Below are 14,674 nucleotides of genomic sequence, written 5' to 3' on the forward strand. Positions count from 1 at the left end.
ATAAGCTGTAATCGGATATGGTGAGTTTGTATTGAAACTGATGGATAAAATTAAATGACTTTCAGTAGCAATGCTCAGGTCATCAGGAGTGGAAACAAATAAAGACTGAGATTTGTCTCCACCTTGGCTCTCGTAAACAAAGGCCATCATCAGGTCTGGGGCCTGGGGGAATTGGGGGAAGGATTGTTCTGATGTAGATATGAATACAAATGAAATGACAAACCTCAAAGTACAGAGTGGCCAGGGAGATAAATATTGCTAAAGAAAGTTGATAGACCAGGAAACCAGGGAGTTACTAAGTAACCAGTGGACACAGAAGAAGAAATTCTAGGTTGAGGGAGCAAGAGGGATAGTTGAAAAGGTCAGCTGAGAGAACTTAAGAGCTAAAGAGTCTGGAGACAAAGCAAACACATTCTGGGCGCAGATGAGGACCTAGTTGTGACCCTGACGCTGAGAAGTAAAGCCTCCAGGAGCTGAGGTTGGTGTGAAGCTGAACAGAAGATCTGCAAGCAGATACAGGACGGAACATCGGCCATCCACAAGGATGCTGAAGCTCCTGAGGAGACGCAGACTGCCTAATGTAGGTAGAAAAGCCACTGATAAAAGACAAATGCCTGTGGGGAGTGGAAACTGCCTTGTTTCTGGATATTTGGGAGAATGTGCTAGACCTGAGCAGCGCTCCCTGAGGATACATATGAACAGATCTTGAGGCAAGCGTGATATGGGAGACAGGTATTTTCTGTGAGCTGGGTTGGAGGCAGTCCCAAGATGGAGAGATGGGTGTTGTAAGTTTAAATAAGTTGTAAGTTGTGTTGGTGGGCACAGAATGGTCTTCATCTGAGATGACTGGAAGAGGGAAACACACCATGTCAAATCCTCATGTTGGAAGTAGGAGGCAGGAGAGCTGATGCCTATTGTGTACTTTGGAGAATCTGGTTCCTAAGTGGCTAGGGGCCTTGCTGGGTCTTGAGATAGAGAACTGAACTGGGTTGGCTTAAACTTGTTAAAGGCTTCTTTTTTTTTTTTCCCAACAACAACAATCAGCATTAGAATTCTATTTTCAATTTTTTTGGGTCTTTTTAGTAGTCTGTACTAATCGTATGTAGTAGGTCTCATTATGACATCCACACACACACAGACACACACACAAACACACGTAATATAATTTAATCTCCCACTAGCCTCTCCTGTCCCACTTCTGATCCTTTTCCTACCAACTTGCACTTTAATGTTTCTCTTTTTATGATCCAATGAGTGTTTCAGAAACTTTTCATACTGTAGTCCAGTGGCTCTCTCCCGTACCCGGTGTATTCCTTTTCCCTCTCCATGCCCCTCCTGTAAATTCCCCCTTCCCTCCACACAGCTTCAGCTTGCTTTACAACATGTACACACATGACTTTATGCAGCTATATACAATCTGGGTCCCAAAACTGAGAGACAAAATGTATGTTTCTGAGACTGGTCTAATTGTTTAATATGATTATTTTCAGTTCTTATGAGTGATATAACTTTGTCTTTCTTTATGGATGAAAAAAATTCCATTGTATATATGTACACATTTCTTTCTTTTTTTTTTAAATCCATTTGTCAGTCAGTAAACACCATATTGGTTCTGAGACATAGCTGTTGTGAATAGTACTGCAGTGAACATGGTGGTACAATGGATCTTTGTGATGTGTGGACACAAAGCCTGGCTTTTCGAGTTCATGGGCTAGAACAGTAATTGTTCATGACAAGGATAAGGCAGGGATATCAACAAAAGGCTTGAAAGAGTGTAAAGACACCAGGAAGCCTGTAAAAGCTTTATTATCAGTGAACTGTCATCAATTAAACAACCTCAGATTTCCAATTAAAACTTGAGCATGTCCAACCCGAATGTCCACTCGGAATGTGAGCATGACCAATTCAAACACCGGCGCGACTAATTAGAATGGCTATTGGAACTAATTACAGCACTGTTCTCATCAGCTGTGACATTGGTGTGACTAATTACAACCTGGGAGTTTAAATGACTGGGGGGATCTGACTGTGCTGAGAGCAGAGGAGACTTAGATACATGGTAAGGCGTTTTAAAAGTTCACCAAAACTGTGTCTGGAATGCTGATCCCTGGACAGAGTGCATGCAGATCATCTTAAGATCATTTGGCAGCCCACATGGATTGGCTTTCAGTTGTCATGTACCTAAGGGTTGGCTTGTGGTAGGTGTTTCAGATAGATCAATAGAAGTCTTACAGAAGACTTTTTCCCCCTTAGATCTCAGCACACCAAAGTAATTGTCCATATGGATTTTATCTTGTGGGACTGTCCCTTTGTCCCTGTGCATAGACAGCTTGGAAGCTTGTATATCTACATGTCGTGGTTCATCTGTAGTTGTGTGGAGTAACTTATTAGTTTCCTACTAATGATAACTCTGCCTTCAATGTCTCCTCTTACCTCCTTTAACTTCTATGATTTCTTTTGTGTATATGGTGTGTGTGTATGTATATATGTATATACAGACACACAGACATACAGACACCCAGACACACACACACACACACACACACACACACACACACACACACACACACCATGACATGCATGTGGAGGTCATAGAAGAGCCTAAGGTGTTATTTCTTGCCTTCCACCTTGTTTGAGACAAGTCTCATGGCCTTGTGTGTATAAGACTAGGTACTATGCCTGCATTCATGTACTCTTCTGTGTCTGCATCTCATTTTGCTGTAGTAGTATCAGGATTATAGACATTTGCTATATGCCCAGCTACCTACTACATAGGTTCTAGGGATCTGAATTCAGGTCCCCTCACTTGCATGGCAAGCACTTTAACCACTGAGCCATTTCCCTAGCCTTTAATAGATTTTTAATTAGGGACATTCATTTTGTAAACTGCCTTAAATTAGTTTTAGAACAAGGCATGTAGATGCAAGGATGGACTCAGAGAAACAGGTGAAGAAAAAGAGGGATGCTGGAAGAGGGAAGAGAGTGTAGGAGAGAATAAATAAGCAAGGAAGATTATTTACATCTTACAAACTTCACATACTCAAGGCCAAGAGAACTTAACACTTGGTGTGCCTTCCCACTTGGGGAGGAACTGTTTAAGGTACTTTCCAACCTGCTCAGCCTCAGCAACAGAGTTCTCTAGATTGTATGTGTTCAGTGAAGCCCTGGCGATCTAAGTGGACATTTCCTGGGCTTAGTAAATATTTGTTGACTGCCTTTTTCAGCACTTTATAATTTCTGTTTAAATTTTATTCACAACATGCCTCTCCTACTCCCGCTTGAAAAACAGGATGATATGTCCACCAGAAATGAATTCTGAGGTCAAATAAGTGGTAGTTGGCAAACTAATTCTGCTTATGACTGGCATTATATTCTTGGCCAGCAGATTTGCTTACTCTCCCTCCGTCTGTTTTCTCATCTGTAGAGTTGGGATACCAATGTTTGCTGCCAAATCCCTGGGGAGGTGTGTTAAGAGAATGTGTATGAAACCAACCATCAATCTCTGCTGCAAAAAAGGCACTCAACAAGGTCAAGTTTGCCATTACCTTGGGCATCTCATCTGACTGATTCCTTGTGACTGAGCAGCTCATGGTTCTAATGCTGTAGTGTTGCTGATTTTGCCCTGTTATCCAGCCTCATGTCTAGCTAAACAGGAAGAACCTGTTTCCATGACCCAAGGCTCAGGAGGACTTCTAGATACCCAGTTAGTTCAGTTAGTTTGTAGCTTAGAGTCATCAGGGACTGGTGGCCTTTAGGGTTAGGTTAGTGAAGCATCTGTTCCTAGTCAAACTGCCTTTTCCTCTATGGTTTGATTCATGATGGCTGGACAGTTTGAGATCTATGAGATCAGAGATCATCATTCTGTGTGCCAGGGTTGGGTTACCTGAGAGGAAACATGATGTTCAGGTGATGCAGGAGGTTGTTTCTTTTCCAGTTGCTCTTCTGGTTACTGTGTATGTTCTCAGTGCTAGGACCTGCATGGACAAAGGTCTAACATGCTCATGGATCTTAGCCATCAGGAGACCACCATTTGCAGGTGGAAAATGTACTGCAAGCTGGAAATTCTTCTGGTCCTTTATAATGCCTCAACAGCTGCTTGCCTCTATCCTTTGTGGTTTCCTCTTGTTTATGTTTAATAGGTGTATGTGTTAGTGGCAGGCTTGGTGTCCGGGAGCTGGGGTATTGGGTTGTCAGCCACTGTTCTAGTGACTGCAGGAATAGAGATAATGACCTTGGTCTTTCCACAATAAGCAGAGAATAACCTTATCTCATAGTAGCCCAGCTGTCATTCTGGTATATCTCAGAAAAGAGCCATCTCACAAGACCATTCCTCAGGAGTCTACTTTATACTCTGATTTCTCTCTGGATTTATTGCAAATGATGTCTTATGTTGAGATTTGTAGAAGACTAGACTGATCCTTGATTGTACCCAGGAGCTGGTCTAGAAATTTCTATTTTCAAAAACTGTGTTGTCCTATTCAGATACATTATCATAAGTTAGCTATGGAGGACCAGGAGACTTAAGATGAGGTTGTTACTCTATCCAGGGTGTTCCCAAAACCCATCTCCACCCAACCTAAAAGAGGGGACTTCTGCTCCTAGACCAAGCAAAGAGGGGCTACCCAGAACCCCCTCTGACAGGCGATCTGAATTCTTGCTTAGGCTGAGAGGCTAAGCACTGCAAGGGAATATAAATGAAAGTTAAAAATATCTCTCTGGGTTCCCTGAGGGACAAGCCTGACTGCATAGGAGTTGATGTCAAAAGTATCCTCTCTCCAGGAAAAAGACATCGGGATGGATATGGCCCTCATGCCTCACTGGACAATGGCAGGGGGACTGGACCCATTACAAAGTCCCCTTCAATTACTGGAGGTCAGGCCTCTATCCCTGCCTTCGAAAGATTAGAATCGCCACAGCCCTTCTATACTTAGAGAAGGGAGGAGATATCAGGGGCAGCCCTGCTTACACATTGAAGGCCTAAAATCAGCCATAGGCCTAAAATCAGCAATAGGTCTGTCATACGTGTATACTAACACCAAGTCTTGGGTCTCAGTGGAAAAACATTGAAACAGATGGCTATAAGCTAATGTCAACAGGCAGCTTTTGTGGAAATTTACCAGCCTGAGTAGTCATAGACCTTGTAAGTAGGTAGCCTTGGTGGATAATACTAACTTAGATAAGGACAAGTGAATCATAGGTAGAGTCATAGTGACCTGTCCCCTGAACCTTCACCCAGCCAATAGCCTGTTCTGAAAGATATTTGTACTACCCCTGAACACCCACACTCCAGTGTCATCCCCTATCCCTTTCCCCACGTCCTGCCTTTTTGTGTTTATAACCCCTGTGTGAATAAGTAAAAATTACAATTTGATTTAAAAATAAATAAAAATAAATAAATCACAAAAAACAAAACAAAACTGTGTTGTCAATATGAATGCATATTCATTTGGTCTGATTGAGATGGATTGCCGCTTCGCCTTGAAAACAGGGATGGGAAATGTTCATCCTTTGAAAGTGCCCATTCATTTTCTCTGAAAATAATTAATAATGGTTACTATGGAGAAATATGTTTTTTTGAGAAATGTCTTTCAAAGCATGCTGTGTGATGTCAGGGTTTTGCTGTCCCTAAGTAACCTAGGGCCAGTCAAACTTCTCCCTAACAGACCCATGGCTGCTATGCAATAGTCCCCACCCAAGGCTGTAGAAGACACAGTGTGGATATTGCCTTATGTGCTATGGATGGAACAGCTGCTGGCCTTGCTGCCATGGGGGCTTATGATGTTGAGATGCATTTTTGCTTACAGGAGCTGCTAAGTCGCACATCTCTGGAGACCCAGAAGTTAGATCTGATGACTGAGGTGTCTGAGCTGAAGCTCAAGCTGGTTGGTATGGAGAAAGAACAGAAAGAACAAGAGGAAAAACAGAGAAAAGCAGAGGTGAGTGTAATGCACCATGTGGGGTGGGGGTTGGGGTAGGGCCCGGGGTTGTATGTTCTAGGCTCCTAGGCTGTCTAGCCAACTGCAGTCCCAGCAGCCACTGGGTACCAAGGAATATTCATGCACTAAAGGCACAATGATCTGTTTAATACCAAGTTATCAGGTTTTGCTGTTGCTGCACATTTCAGCAATGCCCAAACCGCTCAGTTTTGGCTTTAGTGCTCTACCCTCAAACTGCTGACAGGGATGGAAAGGGAAGCAGTTGAGAGGAAGGATCAGACACATGTGGAGGGACACAAGATGTCTTTTGTGAAAACTAAGGTAATGACAACAATAGGAAGGAAGCCAGCCTCTCAGCAGGCCTGGGACTGTTTTGGATACATGTTTCATTGTCTCCCCCAACCCCCAAGTTTGTGTGCTTTTTTTTTTTTCTTTCCTCTGGATGGTCTGTGTGGGTGAGCCCACATTCAGGCCATCTTTGAAAGAATGTTTGCTTCTATTGTTTTTCAGACTCCAGATATTATTGACTAGAACATGGCAGAGTCTATTGGATAGAGTTTAGAGAGTTTTAGACCCAGAATACCTTCTTCCTAAGGAGCAGCATGTTTTCACTTGGGTAATCGCCTACCTGTTCTATGTTCACACCTGGCATTGTGACACATGGAAGAAGCTAGTTTTACATTTCAAAAACCTTTGACTTGTTTACTGACTGATCTACCCAATAGCTCTTGGGACTTAAACAAGTTAAATAATTTGTGTGAAGATCAATTTGTTTATCTATGAAAATAGTTAATGTGTTTAAGACAATTATATCACAAATGTTAAGTGTTATAGTATCTAATAATTTGTAAATACTTGGTTTACATTTAGTTCTCCATATCGCTCTCAAAAATCAAAAGATGGAAAGTGTTCCTTTCCGATAAGTGCTAACATTATTTACACTGACATCTGCCATGTTTTTCTGAGTTTATAATAGAGCTCGGACTACTAATATGCCAGAGGGTGTTCTTTGCATTGATTTTTGAGAACATGTTTCAAAGTAGTGGTCACAGGAAGAGAGCTGTAGTAAGCTGTGTACAGGATCTACTATTAAGAGTACAGGTTCTTGGATTTCATATCTGGCTTTGAGTCATGTTCAGATATTCCCTAGTTTTAAGCTCCTGGTTGCTAATTTAACTCCCAAAGCTCTAGTTTTGTTTTTTGTCTATTTATTTCTATAAGATGGTAGTAATGCTTGCTATTTCCCTAGTCATTCTGAGGACTGCTGGAGAATTTGTGTATGTAGCCCTTAGCTTAGTGTGGATTGTGTAACAGTAGCCAGCTTTATTGATTACTTACTGACAATGTTGTTCACACTGACAGTGCAGAGGTAGATTGTGACACATTATGCACATGGGCAGAGTTCACCCAGACTGAAAACTGATCTGTGTGAACTTCACTGTTTGTAGAGAAACAGTCAGATCTCCGAGCTAGGCATTTTATCAGTGCTCTAGGGTGTATAATATATGCAGGTGGGCATACATTAGGGGCTTAGAGGCAGAATTCAGTGAGCTCTGTGCAGGGTGTAAATTGTCAGAGACTCAGTTTAAAGCCATAAGGGGAGAAGGGGGTGGGTGTGGGAAGGGGAGAGAGGGGAGTTCATAAGGAGACGGAAGTCTAGGGTTAGAGCCAGACACCCTCACTGTGCCTCTAAAAGCCCATTTTAGGGCCATCCTTGATTTTCTGTGCCTTATTCTCAGGAAGACTGACCCCTTCATGACAAAGATGGTCGTCTGTAGCTTTAGAATGACATCTACAGATATTTTTTTTTTTCTTAAAGTTTACACCAAAAGCTGGTGGGTCTCATGCCTGACTGCACTGGCTCTCTGGGGATGACATGACAACACTTTGGAGTGTGTGAATGAGAGTCAGTCCATCTGTGAGGAAAAGGCAGAAAAACTGTGTGGAGCTGGGTAACTCATTCCTTTTTGGGGATTCAGGAAGGAGGTAAACTCCCCCATTTGTGATACACATAGGAGAGTGTCACTTCCCTGATGGCTTGCTTGCTTCTCTTCAGGATTGTTTTCAAATCCTACAGAGTTTGGGGTCGTTTTTCTCAGGCTGTTCATGCCTGAGGCAGCACAGCTCCCGAGCTCCATCCTACCAGATCACTGCCCTGCCCAGTTGCCAGAACAAATATTAGGTTTCCGTGTAGAGGAATTTTGTAGGCTGTTCAAACCTGTGAGAGGCAGCGAACAGCCACATGACCTGGAACACATTCCTCCTCCTTGTAACTGAGCATACTCTGCTGGTCTGTGCAGGACCTGAGCCTCTGGTAGCTATCTGGAGCACCAGTGGCTGAATACCACAAACATTGCCTAAGCCTCGCTGCTGTCGTGTGATGGAAGTAAGGGCATTTGCTAGCTCAGGTCACTCGTGATTGGAATCGCATGAGTAAAAGGAAATTCTCTTCTGCTCCTATACTTCACCGTTTTAACCAGTGAATGTTTGTGCCTAAGGCTGAGTGTGGTTAGAAAAGGCAAGACTCTGTTTTCCGTTTTGAGATAGCCAGATGGAAATACTTCTGATAGTTAGCTAGCTTTTTTGTCGCTGTGTTAGACATTTTTCTTGTTGCTGTGACAAAATCCCCAATAGAAGGAAAAAGGGAAGAAAGATTGTTTATCATCATCATCGTCATCATCGTTTGTTTTTTGAGACAGGGTTTCTCTGTATAGCCCTGGCTGTTCTGGAACTTACTCTGCAGACCAGGCTAGTGTAGAACTCAGAAATCTACCTGCTTCTGCCTCCCCAGAGCTGGTATTAAAAGTGTGCACCACTCCACCTGGCTTATTATTTATCTTTGTATTTAGTAATACAGTATGTCATGAGAAGGAAAGCATGGTGACTGGGGCTTCACCCATCGTAGTAGGGGCTCAAGGGATGGCTTGTTACATATCATTAGATCAAGAAATACAGAGAGTTCTGATTAGAACCAAAGCGAGCTCAGTTCTGAGTGACCTGCTTCCTCCAGCTAGACTTCTCCTGAATGTTCCAGAGCTCCCCAAGACAGTGCCTCCAGAAAGACACCAGGTATTTAAACACATGAGTCTAGGAGGAAACTTTCACATGCAGATTCTAGCAGTCACCATGACAAAATAAACATGGAAATGAATTTGGAGAAGGCTGATTTGTTAGCTCAGTGTTTCAGGAGTTCCAGGCTGGCTTCACTGCAATGAGGCAGAACACTGTGACAGTTGGGATTATGTGACAGAGAAGGCCATTGAAGCCAAGGCAGCTAAGAAGTAGGGAGAAAGAGGAAGCATGATACACCTCTAAAGTCATGCCTCCACTGATACACTTTGTCTAACCTGGCTCTACCTCCTATGATGTCCCAAACTTACCATGAAATTATGAACCTATCAATGGGTTAATCCATTAATGAAATCATAGCCCTCACGATCAAGTGACTTCCCCCACAATCATATCAATAAACCTTTAACACGTGAGCCTTCCTTTGGCATTTTAAGTTGAAGCTGTAATACTTCCTCTGTGCAACTCAGCCATTGCCTCACATTCTCAATATCTGTTTCAATGAAAACAGGGTCTGGATAGAGGAGAGCTGAGAACCAGACTGTGGATTCCAGGATGTGGGGTTATCTCAGTTAATTGAGAATTAGAAATAATTTTCAGGACTTTCTTGCAGAACACACAGTGCTTACAACACACTTTTCTTCCTGTGCTCCATACCTGGGAAGGGGGAATTCTGAGTTCTGAACTAGAACAGCTTGGACCATAGAGAAAGTACATGGAAGAGTGCATTTGCTCAGAACTGAACTTGCCTGCTGAGAAGAGGTTGGATATTTTTCTTTTGTTTTACTAATTTACCTTTTCATATATATGAAATATACTTAAAAAAATTAAAAGTTCATAAGGATATTTAACAAAAGATCTCATACACATGTCCTCTAGCTAACAAGACCCAGTGCTGTTTGTTGTATTCTTCCAGAGTTATCTTTTGCAAGGACAAGATAATTCATGTGGACAGATGGACACAGAGACCCACACCCAAATTCCAGGCACACATGCGCATGTATGCGTGCGCACATGTGTGTACTTTCAACCCCCCAAGCACACACACTACATGTGTGCATGCGTACAGACATACCACAGGCACATATATCATGCACATGAACCTAGAGACACCACACATACGAACACCAAATGAACACACACTACATGTGTGCATGTATACAGACACATCCCATGCATACATACCCCATGCACACACACCACATACATACATACCACATGCACACACACCACACACACAAACACAGACACACTTGCTTCCTTTATTTTCATAATTTTCTTTTTTAAAAGGGAATAATCTTGCGCTTCTTTCTGTGGCAAGAATTGTAAACAACAAACCATTCCTCGTTTATATTTATGTCTGCCTATTTTCTAATATCTCTCTATACCCTCATGTAGTTAGCAAAGTTCTTTTTTGATGAACATTTAAATTGTTTCCAGGCTTCCGCTGTACAATGTGGCAGTAAGTAATCTTATACATGTGTGAGGCTCCCACAATGGAACAGATGAGTCAGGACCAGCTGTACTTGAAATTCTGACATATTTCCAAATCTCCTTCTATAGACTATCGAGGTTAGACACCCAACAGCAATTCATGCTAGGAGAGGGCCAGGCCACTATTAAGCTGAGCATGAAGGAAGGGAGGGAGAAAGAACTGAGGATAATTGTGAACAGGTTTAGCAGAGAAGAAGAGGTGGGACAGACTCTGATTATAGGAGGTGCTGGAGAGCTGCACAGACAACCCTGAGAAGGGGAGTGGATATTTGGGAAGCACGGTGAATATACAAAGTCAGCCAAAATTAGGATACAGAGCAGCAATTACGAACTCATAAATGTCACCTGTACTGCATGATTGATGGCCCAAGGAGGCAGCAGTGCTGCCAGAGTCTCTGCCCTGTAGGAGAGAAAAAGACCTGGGACTAGGGGAGATGGCCAGCCCTGGAGTTGGATGTTAAGTTTCAGGTCTGAGGACTGAGACACACAAAGGACAACAGATTAGGGAAGTGGCCCAGCAGACCTGGGGTTTATCTGCTGATGCAGAGGGAGGAAAACAGGTGTGCACCTAACCTGTGACCTACATCTCTGAACTCCCGGATACAGACAAGAACGGAAGTGGAGGGACGGGAGCAGCAGCTGTCTGGATCTTGAAGGTCCTCAGCCGATGCTGTGATGAATCAAATATGTTTGATTATTTTTCTCACTTTTCTTGCTCAGACCCCAGGGAACAAAAACAGGGGAAACTGCAACTTGGTTTCAATTTTGAAGCAGAAGGAAGACTAATGCAGTAATGTGGTGGGGGTATGAGGGTTAGTGATCACTGTTACCCACAAAGTCATGAAACTGATCAAGGACAAAGCTAGTCATAGGCGGGGTACTCGGAAAAGTTGAACGATTAAAAAAAAAAGTCTGGGAACTCTACAGGGAAGACAACTCAGTCATCCTGAGCTGCTGTGAAATAAGGTAGCTCTGACTGAACCATTTCCCATGCAGTATCAGCAAGAAGGAAGGGCTTAGTGTAGCCCACCCTGAGGGAAACTGGACTTCCTAGGGGCCAGCACAGAGGGTGGGAAGGGCGTTTACTAAGAACCAAAGAGCATCTGTATGAGCCATATGAGAAGGGACAATCCCCACACAGAGAGTGGTGCTGAAAACAATAGCCTTTTAAAAGAAAGGCATGTTTTTAGTTAAAGAACAAGTGGGCTTGATGCATGCCATGCCCTCTCACAGGTGCAAAGAATTGGGACAGCAGGCCGCATGCTGTGTGCTGCCAGTAAAGTCTTTTCTGTTGCCTATTTTGTTTCTTCTGTCTTCAGTGCTAGGGCGCTAATCCTGGACCTTATGCATGCTAGGAAAGTGCTGTTATCAGGGAGCATCAGCCCTATCACATATATGTAAAACTAGAGCCATGCGTCTGAGGGGTCTGAGAGGCTGGAAAACAAAGTAGGGAGCCAAGGGCAGTGAGGTGCATCAGTGGATAAAGGTGCTCACTACAAGCATGACCTTTGAACCTTAGAACCCAGCCACAAGGTGGAAGGAGAGAACCATTACCTGCCAGCTTTGATACAGCTTTGATATTTGGTTTTTTAAATATTTAAAAAAAGATTGAGTCATATCTGGGGCTGAGGAAATAGCCCCTTCTGGAGGGCCCGAGTTTGATTCTCAGAAATTACAAACAAAACAATCTGGGTGTGGTGGCATGCTGGTGTGATTCCAAGGGGAGACAGATAGAAGGTTCCTTCCCTGGAGCTCACTGGCCAGCCAGCATTGCCTAATTAGTGAGGTCCAGACCAGTGAGAAACCAAGCCTCAAAAAATAGTGGCCAGTGACAACCAAGGTTGTCCTTCGGCCTCAACACATACTCTTTCTCTCTCTCAAACCTGCACACATACTCACCAACACTCAGGTATTACACAGATGAAGGTAGAAGTTTCACCAGACTTAGCTCGTTGGTTCAGCTGGAAGTGGGTCTGTTCTGATAGACTGGAAACACTCATGCTTGAGTGGGTGCTACAAAATCATTGCTTGGGATATATTTTGACAAGGAGTATAGGCTGGATGTTAATTTATTTTAACATCCTATTAGTACCTGAATGGGATTAGAGTTGGGGGTGCATTATCATGGATAAGGATGGTATGTGTTGTCGAGCTCACCTGTAAGTGATGTTGTTGTTTAGATATGTGGGTGGGTATTGGCAAGTGTAGCATAGATCTAGGTGGGAGGGAGGGAGTGTGTGTGTCTACTGTTGCTGCTGCTTCTGCTTAGATGCCAGGATCTGCTCAACTCTGTACCTCAGCTTTTGACTTAGAAGTGTGGAACAAAGTAAATGTCAAACTTCAAGACAAGTCCGAGAATGGAGCAGATCTTAGGGCAAACCATGGCATGTACTTTCGTTCTGTCTAAGAGGGACCTGGCTATGGACTGGGGGCCACCGTTCCCTTCCCAGTCATGCTCACCCTCTGCATCCTTGCCTTCCTTCACAGCTGATCTCCCAAGGTGGTCTGCATCTGCTGGTGACTGACATTGGGTGCTTTTCTCTACTTTTTCTTCCTTTCCACAGTCAGTTCTGAATGTGATCAGTGAGCTGCAGGAACAGATGTGTAGGCTGCAGCTGGACATCCACAGGCAGATTCAAGAGCGCCTGTTACTTGCTAGGGACCACCCTGAGGAGGTGGTGGCCGGTGACCATGAGGCCAAGCCCCAGCCCTGCAGCCAGGACTGTGCCCCTTGGGAGGGGTCACCTGTAGGAACCACACTTAAGTATATCAGAGCATGTGTGTGATGTCTCAGTGGTAGAAGGCTGGTGTTTCTCCTAACCAGAACTGTGTGCAGTGGCTTCGCATGGATCTGCTGTTACCTCAGGGCAGAACTTGGTCTCATACAGGCCTCTGTTGATGTGAGGTGGGCTCTGGGACCCTCATCAAGTAGGGTTTGAGCAGGTGAGACTAGGCCTCAGAAGGCCACATTCTCCATCTTTAGGAATAGGATCAAGGGGTGTCACAGGCTCTGAGTGGTGGGGGATTTGGGCCAAAGGAAGGAATTATCAGGATTCTCTTTTCCCAGTGTATGATCCAGACACTTATCCCTCCCCATGGACTAGATGTTTAAATGAAGCCTTATTGTATGATTCTCTTTAATGGGGAGGAAAAATCCCAGCATCATGGGGAAAAATCCTTTCAAATCCATGTTTAGAGAAGTTTAGCCCCAACCCCCACCCCAGGGAGTAAACACAACATCAGGGATTTTGTTTGTTATAAGTAGTTAGGTCATCACCTGAATTTCCAGGAAAACAATACCCACATAATAATCACATTATAGTGAGTTTATGACCTTTTGGGCCATATGCCAAAGAAGTCACAAGAACCCAGACAGCAGTAGCCTGTGCTTTCTTGATTCTGCTCCCAGCTGGCATGGTGCCCTTTCAGAGCAAACTGAGCAGCGCCCCCACCCCCCACCCCCAAGACAGGAACAAAACAGACAGACTTTTCCTACCTGCTGGGCATTGGAATGGCTCAGACAGGGCCAACGATATTACTAGAAAAGGATTCTGAATCTCTGGTAAGTCCAAATAGGCAACCAAAAGTCTTGAAGCTCAGTGATGAAGATCAAGGACACAGTCACCTGAGCTTAGGGGATCTGTTTTCAATAAATATCAAGAAATACTTACCTCAGCTCTAAGTCATTTTTAATAAATTACCTTATAAGATTCATGTGGCAACAGTGTTACTTCACGGTACATTATCTCAGAATGCAAAGACACCTAAGCCAGCTAAATAAAGACTTGAGTATCAGGTATTAGTTCATCAACTGCTATGTGCTAGGACCAGCTGGGTTAGAGGTTCAAAAAGACTTCCTCCTCATACTTCACAGAAGGGAACAGAACTACCTATTAGCAATCCTACAGATAAACCTTACAGGAGCTCTGTGGGAAACACCTGAAGAGTCCCACAGAGGGTTCTAATGTGATGGGGAGGACTTTGCTTGGGTAGGCTGAAGGATAGGCAGGAGTTAACATGGTGGACAGATAGAACGAGAATGGTGTATATATATATAGGCATAAGCTGGGAAGCAGAGTTGAAAATTCTCCAGTGTGACATATTAGAGCTTAGCTGGGGCAGGCCAGGCCAGGCTGGTCATGAGTTAATGTTTAGAAGCTTTGAGAAGCAAGGGA

At 43.7% G+C, this 14,674-nt stretch overlaps 1 protein-coding gene across 5 annotated transcripts in view; it reads left to right on the forward strand.

Annotated features, from left to right (window-relative positions):
- Positions 1-14,674, forward strand: part of Ppfibp2 (PPFIA binding protein 2) — a 148,927-nt gene that overhangs the window by 98,159 nt on the left and 36,094 nt on the right. For 4 of the 5 annotated variants that reach the window (XM_028768000.1, XM_028768003.1, XM_028767999.1 and 1 more), the window contains exon 6: positions 5,805-5,936. In XM_028768000.1, coding sequence (XP_028623833.1) covers positions 5,805-5,936 — 132 coding nt within the window. Of the gene's footprint in view, positions 1-424; positions 581-5,804; positions 5,937-14,674 lie in introns of those variants that run through there. The other variant, XM_028768002.1, reaches the window with a different exon arrangement.

Source organism: Grammomys surdaster, unplaced genomic scaffold (assembly GCF_004785775.1).
Source record: "Grammomys surdaster isolate TR1022 unplaced genomic scaffold, NIH_TR_1.0 184, whole genome shotgun sequence".
Classification (NCBI taxonomy): domain Eukaryota; kingdom Metazoa; phylum Chordata; class Mammalia; order Rodentia; family Muridae; genus Grammomys; species Grammomys surdaster.